Here is a 22,595-nt window from a genome sequence, read left to right as displayed (position 1 = left end):
TATTTGTTTAATTGCAATGTGTTACTATCATCTTGTTCTCGGCATATTTAGGATAAATCACCAACAAATAAGCCCTTTGAGCCTTAAAATATAGAACCAAATGTTCTTGAATCCATACGATGAACAAGTTCACCCAACTACAGCAAAATATGTAGGGGAGTAAAACCTCTTCCAAAAAAAATCGATCTAATGTGTAGCCACATTAGATTTTCCTCTCCACCTTTATCTTCAAAGAACTCTTAACCTTCACATTTTAAAAAGATACTCTAACCTTCAACCCATTTCCCAGCTTAATTTTGCTTATACAGGTGGTCGTAAAGAACAGGGTAAGGAAGAAACTAAAGCCAAAGAATGGTTACATGGTTACATTGTTCTTTTTACAACAGAAATAAAAACAAACAGGAGCGGGGGTAGTGAATACTTCTTCAAACATAGAAACAAAAAAGAACGTATGAAAAAATGGGATTCATCAAGTGATTGAAATTTGAAAAGGTGCAATTATTATTGTCATCAAATCGACCAACCTCCAACCGCTTGAGCTGATTAAGTTGTTGGTGATATTACTATTGCCCTACTTTATAGAAAGAAATTAGTAGTTAAAGATAAAGATTTTGTGCATAGGTTGGTACAAGTTTAGTTTTGAAGTACATAGATTGAAGGTATACCCCAATGCACATCTTCTGCTTAAGACATGTGTATCCCCAAGCATATTCATAAATCACATTATTGAGAAGAATAGAATAATAACGAGAATCATATAAAATATAGGTGGATTAATAATCGAACAAAACAAAATTTGAGTCTGGTATTTCATAAATTTGAAGGGTGTTCAGATGAAGAAAGATAGATGACAAAAAACAAAACAAAACCAAGCACAACAATATGCAGTCTAACAGAGAAGTAGAAAGTGCAAATAAAATCCTAGTATCCTCCTTTGAGATCATTAACGACATCATACGGAATTGGAGTAACAGTCTCCAATGTAGCACCTTCGACCATGAAACCAGGTTTGGGGCCCTCTGGCTTGCGCTTGGTGCTTATCACCTCTCCCTTGGCCTTAGCCTCAGCCTTCAATTGATCATTCTTGATCTTCCTCAATCTGAACTCCTCAGTGCACCTTGATGGCATAACATGCTCCACTCGGACATGGATCCTCTTCCTCAATATCTTGTTCCTAACCTGAAACACAAATAGCAACATTTTAAAATTGAGTAAACAATATCTTTACAAGCAACGGAGCACTTGCAGAGAACATAAAAAATTGAGGTAATTATGAAACAATCATACATTCTATCCAAGAGATTCTCTGGAAATTAAAAATGTTCGTCTCAATCTCATTTAACTTACAACCTAAAAACTTACAAGAATCTTGTGTTAAATATGGTTTGAGTCCATATAAAACATCATGTCCAATTTAGTCTCTTCAAAAACCTCATCTAAGGTTTGTCAATGAATTGGTGATTATGATGAAAACTTTAAATAATATTTGTTCCAAGTGAGAAATTGGAGCCTTGACATAAACGAAATTATTTGTAGGGACTAAACTTAAAGTCTCTTAAATAAGTTGGGGAAAACAAAAACTTAGGGCATGTTTGGATAGACAGCCTATAGCACTGGTGCTTATTATGATAAGAGCTTTTTTTTTTTTTGCTCCAAATGATAAAATAAAATTGAATTGTTTCTGTATATGCTATAAGCAGTAAGCTATCTTAGAGAACTTGTAAAAATAAGATCAAAAGGCTTCTGAAGAATGTTATAAAAAGGTTTCAAAAACAAACATAACTCGATCAGCAATTCATTTGTAACAACAAAAACAAAACTCAGAAGCTAATCCATCCAAACAAAACTCAAACAACAAAATGAATCAAGGAACAAAGCAATGACCTAATATAAAACAAAACACAATCAACAATTCATTTGTAACATGAACTTAAACTGGATCCTGAATAGAAAGCTCGAAATGAAACAAAAAAATATCAATTGAACAAATCATCACAACTACCACATGACATATATTTGCAGATATAACAGTAAAATCAATCATTAACCAGTACGAATCAGTGAAAAAACAAAAATGATAACGAAGTGATGACTATAAGAAGCTTTGACATACTTGCTTATTGACTTCAACACCAATGGCACGCTTAGTCACATTCCAGACACGACCGGTACGACCGTGGTAGAATTTGTGCGGCATACCTTTGTGCACAGCTCCGTTAACTCTAATATCGACATAGTCGCCGATATGATAGGTCCTGAGGTAGGTGGCTAAGGCTATTGTTCCCTTCTTGCGGAAGGGACGAGAGAATGAATCTCTGGTGCGGGATCGTAAACCATGACCTGCAGGCATGTTTCCTTCTTCTAGGGTTTCTGGTGTTGCTGCTGCCGCTCGAAAGAAGAAAGGAGGAATAAGAAGAACCCTAATATTGCTTTTTATTGGGCTTTTTTTTTTATATGCTTTCTGTTAATGGGCTCAACTTTCAATCTTACTGCTTGTCAAATTCTTTTGAGAATTTCTTTTCCCACCCGACACACTTCTTACCTGCACTCTAATTTGACAATTTTATTTAACCATTGTTTGAATTTTTATTTGTAGTTTAAAGTGCATTTTACATTTTCTCTTTTCAATCTCTCTAGCAATTCACAGTTTTTATTGCAAAAATACTCACTTTCGATTATAGAATTTGAACTCTTACTCTTTAATTATTCATCCCTTTGTTGTATAGTATAATGTGTTACTTATGAGGTGATAGGGGGTTTTCACCGTGCATATATTTTTTTAATAACAAAATGTTGATAATTAACTGTTAACTCAAATTAATTGAACTAGCATTTTAACTTATTCGTTTAGGTTTGCATCTACGATCCCAAACTATTTTAATTTTTAACTTAAATCGATTGAGCTACCTAACTTCTCGAAGAATCAGACATATATTTATTCTCAGTCGCTTTCGTCTCCTCCATTAATAAGATTTCCCTTCACTTTTCTTCAAGTGAACTTAACACACCCTAATCCAAGCTGATTAACTTCTCACTCACCCCATGGTTAATTGACAAATATATTTTGTTATCAAGACTCTTTTTGTTTTATTGAAGGAAGACTCTTTTAATTATTATCTGTTTTTTTTCATCCGCAGAAAGTAATTTTTTTTACTACATAAAGTAACATTATTTTTGCCTAAAAAAGAAAATAAATATGTTTTTTTTTTTTGAGAAAAAAAGAAAATAAATATTAAAATTCATTTTTTTTAATATCTGCCACGTTATACTCCGAGAAATCACAAGTTCTACATTTTTTGGGGGGTTTAACGTAGAGAGTGTAGAGGTGTTGTTTTTGTTCTCCAACAATGGTTTCCTTCACAACGTGGTGTCGCTACCTTCAATCCAAAGCTCAATACACCATCGATCTCGGCTACAAGGTATCTCTTCATTTTAATTTCTTTTTTCATTTCTCTTTTAGGGTTTCATTTCAAGCGAGTGTGTTTCTTCAATAATTGTGCCTTCGTTACGAATTTTATTGTTAAGCTGTTTTGAATGCTGAAATTTGATTGACAGAATCATAAAGGTGGTCATGTGAAAGATAATGAGCTAATGGATTTTATTTTCAAGCATTTCACTAATGGAAAGATGACCTTTTTGCATTGGACTAAAGGAGAGGAGATGGCCCCTACTATTGATGCCAAAGGAGCTACTCTTCTTGTTCGCAGATTACCGATTCCGGACCAAAAGTAATTAATCATACTCATATATTTTGTATTGTTTGTCCTTTCATTTTGTCGTGTGCGGTGTCTAGTGTCTGTGTCAGTGCTTCATTTGCTGAGACAAATTCGAGTAGATTAGTGGCTCACCAAACAATATAAGCTTAGGAATCAATTATTAGAGCAAAAGTTTGCATTTTGGAAAAGATGGCAGAGTTTTCAGTCTGGGTATGTGCAGAGATGTTGTGTAGCAAGTTTAAGTTAGTTTAGTGGTCGACCCAAAAGTAGAGGTTGAACACTTTATGAGTGAGAGGACCCATAGACATAATGTCTTAATGTTTTGGGTAAAAATGTAATGTCTCTCTCACTTGTGTTGTTGCTCTGAGCCCAATGTGGTGTGGTTGATCCTCCGGGCTCCCCTCATTACCCAATAGGAGAAGACCCTTTGACGCACCAGTAAGGAGGGTAGATCTGATAGAGGACTGTCCAATAGTTACATTTAGAGGGAGATCAAGGAAAATTATAGATCAAACTATTGCTTAAGATTTGGATTTAAATATTGGAGCATTAGATATGATTTATTATAGGATAGGACATTATGGCTTCATTTGATTCGTCGATTTCACATAGTAAGAAAATACTATGGTTGGTGTTATTCTTCTATTCAGTAGCGTGCTCAAGGGCGAGCCTTGCTGCAACGATAAGGTTGTGGAAACAACCTTCCCAGTGACACGTTTGTTTTGGACATTGTTATTTATGAAGTTATAAATTAGCTGGTTCTAGTGGTTTCACTAATTTCATGCTCATCCCAGGTGGTGGTTATGTGTTTTTTTTTTTTTTTTTTTTTTTGTGGTGCAACTAATATTATTTTGAAGCTAATGGATGGTCTAAGTCATGATCATCACCCTCCATCGTAAAAAGATTACCAACTTACTGTGTCAATTTCAAAATTTGAAATTGGTCTGACTCCATTTTGTTCTTGTTATTCCTAAGTTCCACAAAAGTTAGTTAAGAGATTATCTGACAATGGACTTTTTCATATGCAGCCCGTTATGTATATTCTCCATTATTTGCTAGTGATAGACATTTTTCTTTGACAGACGTGTTTATGTAGGAGATGTTGTGGTCTTGAAGAACCCTGAAAAGCCCGATGACTATCTAGTCAGAAGATTAGCTGCGACTGAAGGTTATGAAATGGCTTCTACTGATGAAAAGGACGAATCGTTTGTTCTTGAAAAGGATCAGTGTTGGGTAGTGGCTGAAAATGAGAAATTGAAAGCCAAGGTATAAATGGCTTTTAGATATAGTCTATATTTACATTGACAATATACTATTACTTTTATGCTATCAATAGGTGGGTCATTGTTAGGCTGTTACAATCTGAATCATTATTATTATTGTATATTCATTCATGTTGAGATATCAATTTGCTAACTATTATTAGTTACATATCATTGATATGCATGTATTTAAGGTGGTACAATCTTCTTGTTTGAATGTTCTGAAATTCAGTGTGTGATATTAACATGATACCTAGGTTTAACTAATGGTTTGATTTTTGGAGTTATCAGATTGTGTATACAAATTTTTACATTTGTCAATAGATGTTGACATTATTGGCAGGATCTAGATTCTGGACATCAGTTGCCATCGGCAGTTAAACCCCCTTTTTTAACAAATAAAATAAACCACAGTTTTGCACGTCTATTAACTTAAGCAGCTTTTGGAATTCTCTGTATGACTTTGATAAGGTTCAAGGCCGTGTGTGTATACTTGTGATCTGGGTTCCTCAAGTGAAAATTCTTAATTCCTGTTTTAACCAAACTAGGTTCTTCCTAAATAATAGTAGCTGCAATGGTAACCTGGGTTCCTCAAGTGAAAATACTCCTGTTTTAACCAAAATAGCTTTTTCCTGATAATAGCTGCAATAGTAAGCTGAACTTAATTGTGACCTGAGTTCGTAAAGTGAAAATGCTTACTTCCTGTTTTAACCAAAACAGCTTCTTCCTAAATAATAGCTTTAATAGTAACCTGAACTCAAGTTAATGATTTCAGTTGTTGGCTCTTAAGTTTTTCTATGTAGCTTCGTGTCTCTGTTTAGTGAAAACCGATAACATAATTATTTGAACCTGAAATTTTTGGTCCTTTATGTCTTTTTAGTTTTTACAGCTTTAAAATTTTGTAACTAAACCATATCTAAGTATTAATAGAAAAGTTTTCACAAGGAATAGTATAATCTTATATTGTATATTGGTTATGTTTTTTGACTCCTTAATTTCTTATAAACAAAGAATGATTATGATACTTAATTCAATGCTCCCAACACAAATGGCAGGAAGCAATTGACAGTCGAACATTTGGTCCAATTCACATGACCAACATCGTAGGCAGAGTCCTATACTGTCTGCGTAATGCTGTAGACCACGGCCGTGTTCAGAACAGGTAATGAAATTTCTGAGATTAATACATTGTGCACAAATGGTGATGGTTCTTTTGATTACTGATATATTTTACTCCATTGTCAGTCCTTTCAGCATGCAAAAGGATTCACCAGTGTTGGAAATGGAACTTGATGTTGATGAGATGGTAAAAAGTCACAAAGCCTAAACTTTAGTTCAGAGAAGCACTAACTTCTTGAATTTATCAATCCTTTTGTTTCTTCTTGTGGATTTTACTTGAAGCAAGGATGAAGAATAAATATATGATTTTTAAATTGTTGCTATGGGATGGTTACATAACTCTGCATATTAGACAATTTATTGAATCTTTTCCCAACCAGAAAATCTGAAGCGGCCTGTGTTACAGATTTAGTTCAACATTGTGTTGTAAGCTGAGGTTCTGGCAAATGACTCCTCTGTTTCCTTTTCTGTTTGTATGTCATTTGGTTCTAAATTTTGTTGACCAATTTTTAGTCATTTTTTATGGTTGATGATGATAAAATTCTACATTGTGAGAAAACATGTTTCCAGCTTATTTTCCTTTCTTATCTGCTTAATGACAGGAAGGTGTAAAGTCCTAGTGCCACTTTTTTTTTTTAATTCATTTTTTTTTAAGTTAAATTAGTCCACCTAAATTGAGTTTATTTATTTTATTATTACTAGCAGAAAAACGTGGTTTTTCTACTGGCCTGAATCATGTATAGAAAAAGATGTTGATATTGACATATAGTGCGATCGAATATATTTTTTTGCAAATAAAATTAAAATAGGCTCTTTTGATGGTCAAATATTGCTCATGTATTGTTGTTTCTATTTCAAACGGTTTTAACAATCTTTTTTTATAATTAACTGTTCTTATTTTTTTTAAAGTAACATTTTTAATTCATAATTTAAATAATAAAGTACAAGGGATAAAATTGTAAATATAATAGTTTAAACTAATGATAAAGTTAAAAGTGAAAAAGTTTCTCAAAAATCACGTATTAATGTATGTGTCTATGTTATACATAGTGTAGCATTTGAAAAATTACGATGGATCACCGTGATTGCGACATACTCACCGTGACACCGAACATAAACTATATATAGGTATATATTATTTCGATTAACTTTTTATCTTCTCCATTCAATCTTTTATTGAGACGATCTTTCCATGATTATGTTCATACTTCCTTTTAAATGGTAAAATATGATTAGATGATTGAAATACCTCTATTAATTATAATTAGATGATTGAAAAATAATAATAAATGTTAGTAGAGCCATTCTTTCGATTATGGTTATTGCATCTAGAAGGAATTTTTTTTGTTGTTCCAACCCACTTCTGAATGTGTGGATTTGAGTAACTTCATCAAACTAATGGTTGGGACAGTTGTGTAGTAGTAAGGCTTTATACAGCTCCCATGCTTCGCAAGGTGAGATTCACTCTGAGCTTGAGTGAATGTTGAGATCATCATTCTTGCCTTCATAAATCTATCTTGAGAGAAAAATCTTTGAAGAGATATTTCTTCCAAGAGATACTTTTTTTGCTTGACATGCAGTTGTTGATCCAGATACCATTCCTTTGCCTTCTCTATCAGCGAATGTGGCAATAATTTAGCAAACATGATGCCTCTTCTTTTTCTTCTTCTGGGACCCCAATGGTTCTAGCCAATTCGTAAAACCTTGACATTTGTGCATAAGGACCCTCACTATCCAATCTTAGGAATAGATTGGATTACATCATTTAAACAAGTCTTGCTTTCATGGAAGTATTGGTATGATGTTTGGGTGACTTTAGAATGAACTTTGATGATGTAAATCCAACATCTTTAACATCAGTTGTGCTAACCATTATAATTAGAGAACTTCTACGGTACATTCACAAAATGAGGTGTGTTGGAACAAAATGTGTTTAGCAATAATAATCCTTAAGAGTTTTGATGATAATAAAGTATTAAAAATTGTCAATTGAATATGCTAATATTTGTTCAAGTGTCCAAGACTATAGACAAAAATTTGACATCTTAAAATGGTCTTGGAAGAATAAATAAAGAGCAAATACATCAACAAAAAGGGAAGTTTAAAGCGTCTGAAGAAAACTGCTCCTGAAGTTTAAAGTGCTCCTGAAGTGATGACGTCATCAGAAGTTGTGAATCACCAGAAGTTGCAGTTCATCAGGAGATACAACTTAAAGCTTCAATAGCTGTTTCAAGGATTCAAACTCGTCTGAGATTGCAGAAGACTGGAAAAGTATAGCAACGGCTATTTTGAAAGGATTGAAAAGCATTGGATGTTTATTCTTAGAAGAGCGTTGACATAGTACGATTGTACGAAGTGTACAACCACTATCTCCACTACTCTGTTTTTGTGTCTGCTACAAGACAAGAAAAACAGCTCTGCCTGCAACAATGTTCCTTCACATTGGGAACGCATTTGAAATTGATCCTTCATAGGACAATAACCATATCAGGCAAAGGATCATTGGTGATTTATCAAAAGCTTCAAACGACTCTATTTTGAATGTGATGGCAATTCAATGTCTCTTTCACACCTCTATATAAATGAGTGAAGACTCAGAGTTTCATAAGAACAATACTAAGCATTAGCTAAGCCAAAACTCTGTTGAAATTGTTCTCCACTTCAAAGTTCACTTAGAATTTCTTATCAAAGCTCATATCTTAGAAATTCTAAAGCCTTTAGAATTTGTATCTGATTTGTATTGTAAACACCACTGATTGTATATCAAGTGTTCAACTTCAAACAATCTTCTTTGTAATTCTGTTTGAATTGAGAAGTCTCTTGCAGTTGTGTTGAGCAATAGAAGTCTCTTGATTGTGTTCAGGAGCATAGGAAGTCTCTTGCAGTTGTGCTTAAGCATTTGAAGTCTCTTACTAAATTTAGTAGTGAACATTTGTAATCAGATATTACATAGTGACTCTCCTTGAAAGTACAAGGGGGACAGGACTGACTTCCGGTTTGTGGAAGGAATCTGTATAAATTACTTGTGTCTTTCCTCTCTCTCTCTGTGTGTGTTTTATCCGCTGCATTTATTCTGAACATCTCTTCAGAAGTAGAACTCTACCTGCTTCTGATCTGTATTTTCAGTTAGGAGAAAAAGAAGAAAATGCCAACACAATTTAACCCCCTCCCCGCCCCCTTCTTGTGTTTTTCCTCTCCTTCAAGGTGTACCGGTACTCTTGCTTCATAATTTTATAAATTGATGATAATTTTTTATGTAATAAATAGCTATTTGTCAATATTTATATTTTATAGAACATCATTTTATTAGAAAAAACATCATTTCATTGTTTATAAGAATTATAGTAATTATTTTTACATATTATCATAACAAATAATCAATGTTCTCAATTATGAGTGATAAAAATTTAAAAAAATTAATTTTATTTCGTTGACACTTTTGATGAATAAGATTTAGTTGTTATAATTATAAATGATAAAAAAAATAGTATTTTTCTTCAAAAAAACAACTTTTTTAATTATTAATTTAAAGAGTGGATGTAACGGTACACTCAAATATATTAGGTGTACCATAGAATTTACCTTATAATTATTGTGGTTTGTTGTGATGACTTTTGTTTTTAGATTTGTGTCGGTTTTTTCATTCGATCCTTTCGATCTCGGCATCGTAAAACAACTGAATTTTGGATACTTTACCTCGCATAAACAAATCCCAACAATTAGTAGCCAAGCGCTTTATAAAATCAAAGCAAAAAGAAAATAAAAAACTAAGAAAACAAAATAATCACAAAATTTGAAGAATTCGCTAAGCATGCTAGTTGGCATATTATGCATAAACTTACATATTACTTGATATTGGGTTACGAAAGTTTATGTTTTTAAAGTTGTGTTATTTGAACATTCATTTATATGATAATTTTTGAAACAATCAAAATTTTACAAAGAAATCGAGATATTAGCACAAAAATCAAAACAATAGAGAGAAAGTAAAAACATAATGTGAGTATGAGATAAAATTGTCACAAAATTTATCAAAAAGTGGTTGTTCAACTATCATTTCTTATATATTTTGACACAAAATGACTTACACGCCGATAAAGGTAGCTATGTACAAAAAAAAAAGTATATATTAACACGAAAACTAAAACGATGAAAAGAAAGCAAAAATGAAATGAGTATAAAAGAGTTCTTTAAAAAATTATGACAAAATTGTACTAATATCATTTGTTTATTTGAATTGATCTATCAACGTGGACTAAACCACTGAATTTGTTTATATATATTTATAAGTCACTCTCAAATTACTGTATAACTCTATTATTTTAAATTAGTCATATTTTTGTCAAAAGTTTATCAATTAGATCGCTGTCTTTATGTTTTTGTCATATAACGAATGACTTAATTGAGAAACTTTTGACAAAAGAATTAATTTAAAATATGAATAGAGTCGAGTCTTATTTAAAAGTAGATATTGCCACGAAAACTAAAAACAATGAAAAGAAAGCGGAAATGAAATGAGTATTAAAGAGTTCTTTAAAAAATTGTAATTGTACTAATAATATTTGTTTATTTTAATTGATCTATCAACATGGGGTAAACTATCAGCTGGTCTTTATCTCACTCTTAAATTAGTTCATAACTCTATTATTTTAAATAAGTCATTTTTTTAAAAATTTATCAATTAGATCTTTATTTTTATGTGATTGTATTGTGACGAGACTTAATTGAAAAACTTTTAACCAAATAATTCGTTTAAAATATGAATAGAATTTGAGACTAATTTGAATGACTCTGTTTTCGTTCAAATCATATATTGGATGAGGTTTCAGATTATTGGCTTGTTTCTTGCTATGGTTGGTTTCGTCGTATACCCGTAATGGGCTGTTGGTTTGATTAACCCGAAAGAGTCTGTCTTTTAACGTATTTGACTCATCCCTCCATATGAGTTATTACGTGTCTCTTGGAAACCGTTGTATTTGATGGTCTTCCTTCGATTATCTGATGTTTCCAAATTTGTTGAGTTCTGTAGGTTTCAAGGAGTCAGGGCTGCCTATACTTTGGTACTTCGTGCTCGAAAGAGCTTGTTCAAGGACCGTGTTGACCGTCGATCCATTCGCCATTTTCAAATCCTAACTGTTTGCGCAGAAGTTCATTCTTCATCTTTTTTGTAGCGTGGTTTCGTGTTCGTACGTGGGTTCGCTGAGTTACGCCTGTGACTAGTGAATTTTTGTTAGAATAGATTTGGACATGTCCACTTGGTATGGTTTATCACATGATGTATTTTCATATAAATTGCACCTTGGTCAGGTCTCATAACCCCGGTCTTTGTATCTTTCTTTTTATTTTAATATAATGTTCATTTTGCCTAAAAAACCGACTTACAAAGACAAGTGTAAAACAAACAGTGGTTTAGTCTTGTTACTACAATGAATGAATGAATGAATGAAAGACAAGTGTAAAACAAACAGTGGTTTAGTCTTGTTACTACAATGAATGAATGAATGAAAGTGTCAAACAAAGAGTGTAACACAATAGTGCTGTAGCCAAATTCCACAACAATGGTTTCCTGGTGGACGCAATTACGGTACCTTGCAAGCAAAGCTCAATATGCCTCCTCTCTTGCCTTAAAGGTCTCTTTCTTCTTGTAATCAACCCATTTTTCAGTTTTGTGATATTATTATCCTTGACATTGTACATTTTTAAGTTTGTTAGTATGTCTACGTTGATGCGGTTACTGTAGTGAAACCATTTAGAATGTTTTTGAGTTATCCGTGGATTTTATCTGTTCGTCCCTAAAATTCATTATTACCATCTCAATTGGTAACACAAGTGGAGGAAATTTTTTATTGCTTCAAAGTCCTCTTTAGAAGTGTCTCCTGACTGATACAATGTTGAAATCGGACAGAACCGTATAGGAGGTCGTATCAAAGAAAATGAGGTACCGGCTTTTATTTTCAAGCACTTATGTTATGGAAGGATGACTTTCTTCTGTAAGGCGATGGCGCCTGCTATTGCTGGAAAATGAGTAATTCTTCTTGTTCGGAGATTACCGATTCCAGACCCAAGGTAATCATACTCATCTAATATATCATACACTGTCCTTTTGTGCAATTCTATTTACTGCCATTGCAAGATGTTTTTATTGCTTGAGATAATACAACAAAGATGCTTTTATGCAAAAGTTTTGGACTCTTGGTGTGCCGTACTTGTATCATCAACCAATATTGATTAGCATGCGAGCATTGCTCAAAAAATCTTTTAATTATTCTTTTTAAATGTGTATTTAAATAGATTTCCATTTTATGTTACCAGCCCTTCACATATTTGCCAAAGTTAACACTTAAATGGAACTGCGTGTTATGGTGAAAACCATTTTCCCTGTATAAAATTTTGTTAAATTGTATTTACACCGTGCAGTTTTGGTGTCATGTTTGTGTCTGATTTGTATCCTGAATGATACAATGACGAAACATGTCTAATTTAAAAATTAGTTTTCGGCTTCAACATTGTCATTCAAACTTTGAGTATAAATACACATACAAAGATTGGACCTGTTTTAATATTCTAAGCATTTTTTAAGGGTTAAATAAGTTTTTGATCGCTAAAAATATATCGAATTTTGTTTTTAGTCCCCTGTACCCACTTTTTAGTCCCTAAAAAATACAAACAATATACTTTTAGCCCCTATTTTAGGTACTAAAACATGTAGTTTTGTATTTGCAGGCACTACAAAGTGAGTACAGCCGTACAGGGGTTAAAAACAAAATTCACCATATTTGTAGGGACTAAATTCGTTTTTGGCATTGTACTAATTCCATTTCCTACAACATTTTATTTCATCTTTGCACACATATTGTACAACTTATCTGTGTGTTTCATGTGTTGTTTCTCCTTTGAATTTGTTGCATTCTTGTTTCCATTCAATGCTTCATTTTATAGGTCATGAATGACATACGAATTTGTAACGACTTTAGTTATGCTTGGAAGTAATACCTTGCTAGTTCATCTGCTCAAGTTTTTCATATTATATAGCAGCTTAGTTTAGATGCACCATAAAAGATTTCGTTTTATGTTTTGGCCTTGGTTGCGCATAATTTGTTGATATTCTTCCTTAGTTCCTTTCTCTGTTATGTGGTAATGCATCATTAACTGTGCAAAGAATATTTCTCTTGAAGCCATCTTACTGTGTCAATTTCAAAATATGGAAACTGGTCTTAAATGCAGTTTGTTCTTGTTATTCTTGAGTTCGACAAAAGTTAGTTAAGAGATTAACTGACTATGGTCATTTTCATCTGGAGCTTGTTATGTATATTATCATCTCCATTATTTGTCAATATAAAACATTTTTCTTTGACAGAAGATTGTATGTAGGAGATGTTTTGGTCTTGAAGAACCCTGAAAAGCCAGATGACTATCTCGTCAGAAGATTAGCTGCGACTGAATATGAAATGGCTTCTATTGTTGAAAAGGATGAATCGTTTGTTCTTGAGAAGGATCAATGTTGGGTAGTGGCTGGAAATGGAAAATTGAAAGCCAAGGTATTAGCTATACTCGTTTTAACCAAATTAGCTTCTTCCTAAGTAATATATCCGCACTAGTAACCTGAACTTAGGTTAATGATTAGTGGCTAGCTCTTAAGTTTTTTATAGCTCTTAAGTAATATATCCCCATGTTTAGTGAAAACTGAGAAAATAATTATTTGAACATGAATTTTTTAGTCCTTTGATGTCTTTTTAGTTTTTACAGCTTTGAAATTTTATAACTAAACTATATCTCGGCATTAAGTGAAAGTTTCCGCAAGGGATAGTATGATCTTCCATGGTATATTCTCGACTCCTTTATTTTTTGTAAACAATGATTGATTATGATATTTTATTCAATGCTCCCAACCCAAATGGCAGGAAGCAATTGACAGTCGAACATTTGGTCCAATTCACATTACCAACATCGTAGGCAGAGTCCTATACTGCATGCGAAGTGCTGGAGACCACAATCGTGTACGGAACAGGTAACCAAATTTCTGAGATTAATACACTGCACAAATGGGACTAGTTCTTTTGATTTTTGATATATTTTACTCCCTTGCCAGTTTTGTCAGCATGCACTACGATTCACCAGTGTTGGAAGTGGAACTTAATGTTGATGAGATGGCAAAAAGTCACAAAGCCTAAACTTTAGTTCCGAGAAGCAACAACTTCTTGAGTTTACTTGTTCCTCTATTTCTTCTTATGGATTTTAATTGAAGTAAGGATGAAGAATAAATGTATGATTTTTAAATTATTGTTATGGGATGGTTACATAAGTCTGCATAATAGATTTATGAGAATCCTTTGTAATGTCGATGACATTTTGTTGGTTTAGAGGGGGATTTGGATAGGCATAACAGATTCAAGTTAATTTATTTATCTTGTCTATTTGTTTGGTTTTGGATGAGGCATTTGTAAAGTAGCTTGATTTTTTTTTGGATTATGGGGTTAGGATTTGAGAATGTATTGGTGATATGTGTATTCGAGACTGCTCTGTCGTTGATATGTTACCTTCTCACACCTTGTGATTGGGTTTTCTTCTAATAAATTGCTTTGCTTATTAAAAAAAATGTTTGCATATTTAGACAGCTTATTGAATCTTTTCCCAACCAGAAAATTTGATGTGGCTTGTGTTTAAGATTGAGTTCAACATTGTTGTAAGTTTAAGTTCTGGCATGATCGCGCGCCCTTTTCTCCCCCTTCTTCGTGTTTTTGCATTTTTAATTTATGTCGTGTTTGGAGGAGATTCCTTCGATCACGCGCCTCTTCACCCCTCTTCCTGTTTTCACATTTTTAATTCATGTCGGGTTCGGAGGAGATTCCTTCGATCGCGCGCCCTCTTCTCCCCTCTTCGTGTTTTCACATTTTTAATTCATGTCGCGTTTGGAGGAGATTCCTTCGATCGCGCGCCATCTTCTCCCCTCTTCACGTTTTTTCATTTTTAATTCATGTAACGTTTGGAGGAGATTCCTTCGATCGAGCGCCCTCTTCATCCCCCTTCTTCGCGTTTTCGTATTTTTAATTCATGCCGGATTCGGAGGAGATTCCCTTCTTTATGTATTTTGCTTCATGCAAGAGTTGCGTCATCCGCGCGTCTTTGTCTTTTCCTTATGCATTTTTGTTTCACACAAATTTTGTGTTGTCCATTGGATCCCGGGGGAACATGTCTGACCAAGGTTATAGTTCCCCCTTTGGGCGTATGGAGCGAGACACTCGTCCTGGAGGGTGGCTAGCCCTCGAGGTGGGTCTGTCGTGGTTTGCTTAGGCTTTGCTCCGCTCAAAGGAGGATGTCACCACAACCGCATGATCACTGCTACTGGATTTTCCTCGTTCATTGATTGTCCGTCTATGGTCCTGTCGGTTAATCAACAAACAAACAGAATTGCGAGCGGAAGTTGCTCATTGTATTAATACGCGGGAGTATATTTACAATGATATTATTGTGGATGGATTTACAATGATTTTGTCGTAGTAATGGATTCACAATCAAGTCATTTATTTTCACTTAGCTATATTGGTGTGTCTGGTTTGCATCGTGTCTCCCCACGACGACGCCCGATCTGGATGGTTCCAGTTCTCGACGGTGTGAGTCCGCCCTTTGGCTTTCTTTCCCCCAGGGCTCGACCTTTGCAAGGAGGCGGATTCGAATTTCTAGAAGGCTTTTTAGCATCTGTTAGCACTTCTTAAGTTTGTGTGGATGGTGACTACCTTTCCGTTATCTCCATTATACTTCATCTTCAGGTGGACGGTCGAGGTGATGACATCCAAGGCCGTTAGGGTGCGCCGTAGTATGCAGTTGTAGACGGAAATTACAGGAACCACCAAGAAGGTTGTTTCTATTGTCCGTTCGCCGAAGGTAACATCCAAGTTGATGTATCCCCACGGGCGAGTGCGCGTCATGTTAAACCCTTGCAGCTCCGTTCCCTCATATGGATTCGAATTTGTCTTCCATAGTCCTAACTTTTCGAATGCATCCTGATACAGGATATCCACAGAGCCACCCTCGTCAATTAAGCATCTACTAACGTCATGCTCATGGATCTCCACGATGATGACGAGCGGGAATATCTCGTTGGAGCCTCCATTCACTTTTTCTTCGTCTGAGAAACCAAGGATGGGTCGGTTTCTTCCAGTCTTCGGAACCGTCATGGCGGCGTGTACCGCCATGAGCTGGGCAATTTTCCTCCTAGCCGTCCCATTAGCGGCGTTTCGTGGGGCAGCGAACCCTCCCATGATGGCGCCCAGAAATACGCGCTTCTCCTTGGTTTCACTAGTGTTGTTTAGGCCTTTCTTCCCCCCCATCTATGGCATTCCTCTCGCCCCAGGGAGCGACTCTTTTTGTGGAACTCGCTGCTTCAGGGGCTTTTTTGTGGTGAGTTCCTCTTCCGTTTTTCGTCCTTTCGGCCTGCATCTCACGTTAGCTGGTTCAGCTTCCCCCTTTTTATTAGCTCTACGATCGCGTCCCTGAGTTGGTAGCAGTCATTGGTGTCATGGCCATGGCATCGATGAAACGGCAGAATCTAGTTTAATCTGTTTTAGCGGACTTTTTCAATGACTGAGGTTGTCTGATGCCTGCCTCCTTGAATTCTGTGTTGAAGCATTCCTCCATGATTGCTTCTCGGGATGCGTTTAATGGGGTGTAGTCTGTGAACTGGAGGCGTGAGCCTCTAGCTTTTTCATTGTCGTGGCGGCGTCTGTCGTCGTCGGCCTTTTTCTATTGTTTGTTTCTGAGTGCTTCCTCCACTAATTTATTCTCTTCGTAGTTAATGTATGGTTGGGCGCGCGTTAGTAGGTCGTTCATGTCTTTGGCCGCCCGAAGCCCCGACTCTTCTTTGAATTTGCAATCGTCGCGAAGGTTGCTCTCGAATATAAAACATTTCAAACCGTCATGGGTGCCATGTACCTCCACGCCCGCTCAAGTGAAACGTTCAACGTACTCCCTCATAGTTTCTTTCTTGTCCTGGACGACATCATCCAAGGCCGCCATGGTCTTCAACCGCTTTCGTCTCGCGGTGAAGTGAGAGGTAAATTCATTGCAAAGCTCTCCCCATAAATCGATAGAGTTGTCATGTAGGCCCTTGAATATACAGTTATATTTTAAGTTATTTGTATCTAATTTAAATTATATTTTACATATACAATATTGTAGTTTAAATTTTCGTAAAGTGTCTTGCTAATTTTTAAACAATATTTTAGGCTTGTTAACACCATTCAGTTTGGTATAAGAGTCTAAATATTTGATCTTAAGGTAGATATAATCATTATAGATATAGATTTTGCCTACGAAAATCAAGAATTTATAAAGGCAATGATAGAACAACTTAAAACAAATAGGTCTATAATTATCCATTACATTGGAGGGCTACACAAGTAAAATAAATAGTAAGCCATATTAATAAAATTACATTGTTGATAATGCTGCAATAAAATATAGGCAAAATTACACGATTAGTCCCTTAACTTTATTTTAGGTAACACTTTCGTTCTTTATCTTTTTTTTTGTCACGATTTAGTCCTTTATGTTATAAAATAACAACATAGTTATCCTTTTTTATGAAAAAAATAATCAAAAACTCCAAAAAAAAATCATCAAACTCATAGGCAAACGTAAATCTTCATCATACAAGCCTAGAAAATCAAATTTCTTTGAAAAAAATCTCATAAAAAATGATAAGATATTGTCATTTTATAACATAAAGAACCAAATCGTGACAAAAAAAGATAAAGGACGAAAGTGTTACCTAAAATAAAGTTAAGGGACTAATTGTGTTATTTTGCCTAAAATATAACATTGTATATACACAACTAAAGCTAAAGTGATGTTTTATAGGGATGGGAATAGGCCAGACCGGCCTATAGGGGCCTACGACTAGCCTACGATAGGTCAGGGCAAATCAGACTTTTTCTTAAACAGAGAAGGTCTAGGCTTTTTTAGAAGTCTATTTAGTTTAAAAGGTCAGGCCGCAAATCATTCAAAAAGTCTCTTAGGCCTATTAGGCGGAGCTATTTAAGTAAATATGAATAATATTATTTATTATTATTATGTTATATTTTGTCCTTTGAATTAAAATATATATTTTTTTTACTTTTTCAGTAATTTAAGTTTATTAGTATACATTAATTTTTTGCATATTTAAATGTATTATTATAAATTAGAATTGAAATATGATACAATATATAATCAAATTCCCTAAAAACTCATCTTGATTATCAAAAGATAGTTTAATATAATTGATATATTAGTTTGCTAGTCTATTTAAACTTAGATCACATTGATTATTTAAAGATGTTCATATGAAATAGGCTTTTAAACAGGCTAGCAGGTTGTATCAGACTTTCAGAAGGCCAGACGCAGGCCTAAAAAGTAAGCCTATGACATGCAGCAGGTCAGGCTCAGGTCTTGCAAAGCCTAGTCCGGCCTAGCCTATTTCCACCCCTAATGCTTTATAACTCTCAAAAAAATTGATGAAAAAAATTAGGAAAATGCTAACGTGTGTCCAACTAAATGAAAAAGTTTTTTCTTTGAGATTAGCATTCAATGTCTTAAAATTTCAAAAGTTATCTTTTTAATATAAATTTTATTTTTTAATTTTATTTTAAGTCTCTTAATTTAGGCTCTTAGGGCATAAGTTAGCCTGACCCAAAAAATTAACATTAAATTTTACATTTCAATTTTAGCATATTATATAATTGGGGAGATAAAGTAGGTTTAAGTTTGTCTCCAATATCAAACGAAATAAGATAGGATTAAGTTTTTTTTTTTTTTTTTTTATATTCAGGGTTCGAACCTTAGACCTTGCATATATTATGCATTGTTCTTACCAACTTAGCTAAACTCATGGAGACAAGGTAGGATTAAGTTAAACATTTAAAAACAAATTCAAGTTCAACAATAATAAATAGTGTTCATATTTTTTTTTATAAAAAAGCTACTATTCAAATATATTTATTATTTTGAATTAGAAAATAATTTGAATAATTTTGTGATATATATTTCAAGGTGCAGGTATTTTTAAAATTAAATGATATGAATTCTAGGTTTGAATTTTTATTTGTTTCTAAATTCTACCATCTAATACACACTCACTTAGAAAATTGCGTTATTCAATTTAATAAAAATTTAAATTTCAACATACTTCTATTTACACAACCATTTTAGGCACAAACCCCTTGCACTAAGCATAATTGGGTCAAGCCCAATGTCCCTCGTCAAACCCGATCTCTCTCCCTTCACTCTCATTTCTCATTCTTATTAAACCTTAAAAAATGAAAATATTTCCTCCTCTCCCTCAATTGCAGCCGCCAACTTTTCTTCCACAACCTCCATCAAGATCGGCTTTGTTTGGCCTTTTTAACAACAAGTCTCATAACCTAGTTCATATTTTTAAATTGCTAGTTAAATGTATGATTTTTGTTGGTACATTTGTTACCAATAAAATCCTTTCCATCACTTACAGTATAAGGAACCACCGATTCACCATGATCTTCATCGTGAATGTAATCACCAAAGAGAGAAACAATCAGTTGCTCTTTCTGATGGTTACATTGATGGCGAAGATCATGGTGATTCAGTGGTTTTCTTTTATAATTTAAGTGGTGGAAGAGATCTTATTGGTGACGAGCATACCAATAAAAACAGCCCTTTGTCAACAATTTAAAAACATGAATGAGGCTATGAGACTCAGTTCTCGAAAAGACTATCTTGTTCGGATTATTAGGTCTATTCTCATTGATTATGAATTTAATTCAATTGATTGATTCCTAATTTGTTTAGTTTCAATTTTCAATGTGATGTTATGTGATGATTTTTCCACACACATCGACCACCGATCTACTTGTTTGGTCTGAAAATCAACATGTTGATTCTCCGGCTCCTCCTTCTCCTGTCGCTCGTTCACACTAGGTAATTCAAAAATTTAAGATTTTTTTCTAGGTTAATTTCCATCTGAAAAATTTATAATTTACTTTATAGAGTTGATTTGTATTTGAAAAATTAATTATTTTTTCTTGGTTGATTAATAAATTTTTGACCGTCATATGGAATCAACAAAGTGGTGTTTAGGGATCATGTAACATATGAAGATGCTGAGATCTTAAATAAATGGCGAGTCATATCTAAACCCTATACTTTGAATTTTTCATATTTGAGAGACAAAGGAAAATTTTCGTTAATCTTTAATTATAATTTTTTAATTTGATCCATTTTTAGAATGAAAATATTAAGAGGTAGAAAATGTGGAGTTAATTGTTATACACTTATCATATTTTTCAGGGTTCATTTGTATTTTTAGGAAATGTATTTGGTTATGTTTTATTCAATAATTTATTTTTTTAAAGGACCAATTGGTAACAAAACAAACTCAAAAGATTCATTTGTTATAAATATTTAATTTAAAGGACTGCAAGAGGTATTTGCCCCTTTTTTATATGATAATATAGATATAGTTTGTGTTGGTTTAATGGGATATGTTATTTGAACAATCATTGTTTGGATAATTTATGACAACAAATATATATAAACAAGTCTGTCTTAGTTTTCTCTCACTAAATTTTCTCTTTCATTTTCATCATTGAGGGGGTGCAGGGGCGGTTTTACCACCTGGCGAGCCTGGGCACATGCCCGAGCTCAACCCATACTTTCTTTGTATCATTATAGGGCAAATTTTCGTAGCTAAATCCGTATATCATTGTCAAATGGCTGTCATTGCATGTTTTCCACCTTTACCTATCGACAAAACCATAGGTAATTCTAAGGAGACCATTTTAAAAACATTATGGACCTCTACCTACAGTTTCAACTGTCACTAAAATTTATCATTATTTTATTTTATTTTCTATTCTACTATAAACTCTAAAAATTAATAATTCATAACATTACCACCAAAATTAGTTTAATCAATACAAGAAAATATTACAATCAATATCGTTGGAATTTGGAATCGATTACTATAATAAATTTTTTAGAATGAATTCTTGAATTGAGTTAACTAGAATAATTCCCTATCTATGAATTATTATACAATTCACCCAAACCAATACTCAATACTCACAACAATCAAAATATATATACTCCATTGCTCATTTAATTTATGGTAACAAAATTCGAATCACTATTCATAATGGCTTATTAGACAAAATGACATACTATCAAGTTACAACTTACAATCATTTCTACAATCACTTCTTACCTAAAAAACTTACAATCACTTCTACAACAGGGCATAATAAATCAGATTTTAACTTATAATTTGTGGATCTTCAACAATAGCGGGTGCACCAAAGCTATTACCAACATCAACAAAAGTTGAAAGTCCACCGGTTGTCAAGCTTTGTCAATAAGCTAGTAAAATATTCTTATAAGCTCGCGAGAAAGAATTGTTATCAACAAGATCAACGATGTGTGGTTCTATGACTTGATGATATGTTACACCGAGCGAGAGATATTCAAGTCACTTGATGATGCTGATATTATTCGAACATTCACCGTAAATAGATCTCATAAATGATATTTACCTCCTAATTTTATTTAGCACACTATTGGTAGATTATGTTTCATCTCTCTTATTTCAAATTGTACTTTTATTGACAAAATGATGAGCCTCTTTTATTTTGATTTATGACTATTTATATATTATGTCACATGTGAATTTACAGTCAAAATCTTGCGCAAACTCTATAAAATTTCTGGCCCGCCACTAAGAGGGTGGTTTTTGGTCCATTTTTTTTACCCAAAATAACTCCTCTTCATATTTTTCTTTCTATTTCAATCTAAAAAAGTGATTTCACACAGATCTAGGTTTTTTCTTTATGATTTCATCATCTGAGTGCGACATTGTTGTTTTTCCGTCTTGCGCGACATTGTTTTGGCTTTTCGTCTTGTTGCAGTGTTCATTGGTTCAGGTTGAAATAAATATTTTGGTCACTTTAATTATATCATATTATTTTTAGACATTTCATCGTTTGTATGATATTAACTTGGATGTTGTGGATTTGTTTGTAGATTTCTCCTTTACGTTTTTAGCTATGTTGAATGATGTATTCTAATAATTTAAATGAATTAATGTAAAAAAAATAAAAAGAAATAAAAAGTAGATATTGACACAAAATAACTTACACACAAATGAAGGTAGATATGTAACAAAAAAAAAAAAAAAGATATTGTCACAAGAAAGAAAACAATAAAAAGAAAGCAAAAATGAATGGAGTATAAAAGAGTTCTTTAAAATATTGTCATAAAATAATTGTACTAATATAATTTGTTTATTTTAATGATTTATCAACATGGAGTAAACAATCAAATTAATCTCGATCTGTGTAAGTCATTTTTAAATTAGTCCATAATATTATTATTTTAAATTAGTCATCGATTAATTCATAATTTTATTATTTCAAATTAATCGCCTATTTTTATCAAAAGTTTACCAATTAGATCATGAACTTTGTCACATAATAAGGGATTTAATTGAAAACTT

At 33.4% G+C, this 22,595-nt stretch overlaps 2 protein-coding genes and 1 pseudogene across 2 annotated transcripts; 2 read left to right on the top strand and 1 right to left on the bottom strand.

Moving 5' to 3' along the window:
* Window positions 1-753: 753 nt before the first annotated feature.
* On the bottom strand, window positions 754-2,417 carry LOC25484261 (60S ribosomal protein L21-1). The gene is made up of 2 exons (XM_013613033.2): window positions 2,114-2,417; window positions 754-1,179 (listed from the first exon to the last, which is right to left on the bottom strand). Exons 1-2 carry the CDS (start codon window positions 2,348-2,350, stop codon window positions 922-924), a joined length of 495 nt encoding a protein of 164 aa, XP_013468487.1. The 5' UTR covers window positions 2,351-2,417; the 3' UTR covers window positions 754-921.
* Window positions 2,418-3,255: 838 nt separating this feature from the next.
* On the top strand, window positions 3,256-6,733 carry LOC25484260 (uncharacterized). The gene is made up of 5 exons (XM_013613032.3): window positions 3,256-3,419; window positions 3,556-3,728; window positions 4,799-4,982; window positions 6,034-6,140; window positions 6,224-6,733. Exons 1-5 carry the CDS (start codon window positions 3,348-3,350, stop codon window positions 6,303-6,305), a joined length of 618 nt encoding a protein of 205 aa, XP_013468486.1. The 5' UTR covers window positions 3,256-3,347; the 3' UTR covers window positions 6,306-6,733.
* A 4,922-nt stretch (window positions 6,734-11,655) lies between these two features.
* Window positions 11,656-14,413, top strand: LOC25484259 (uncharacterized; annotated as a pseudogene).
* The last annotated feature ends 8,182 nt before the right edge of the window (window positions 14,414-22,595 follow it).

Source organism: Medicago truncatula, chromosome 1, assembly GCF_003473485.1.
Source record: "Medicago truncatula cultivar Jemalong A17 chromosome 1, MtrunA17r5.0-ANR, whole genome shotgun sequence".
NCBI classification, from domain to species: domain Eukaryota; kingdom Viridiplantae; phylum Streptophyta; class Magnoliopsida; order Fabales; family Fabaceae; genus Medicago; species Medicago truncatula.
This window is presented reverse-complemented; position numbering and strand designations above follow the sequence as displayed.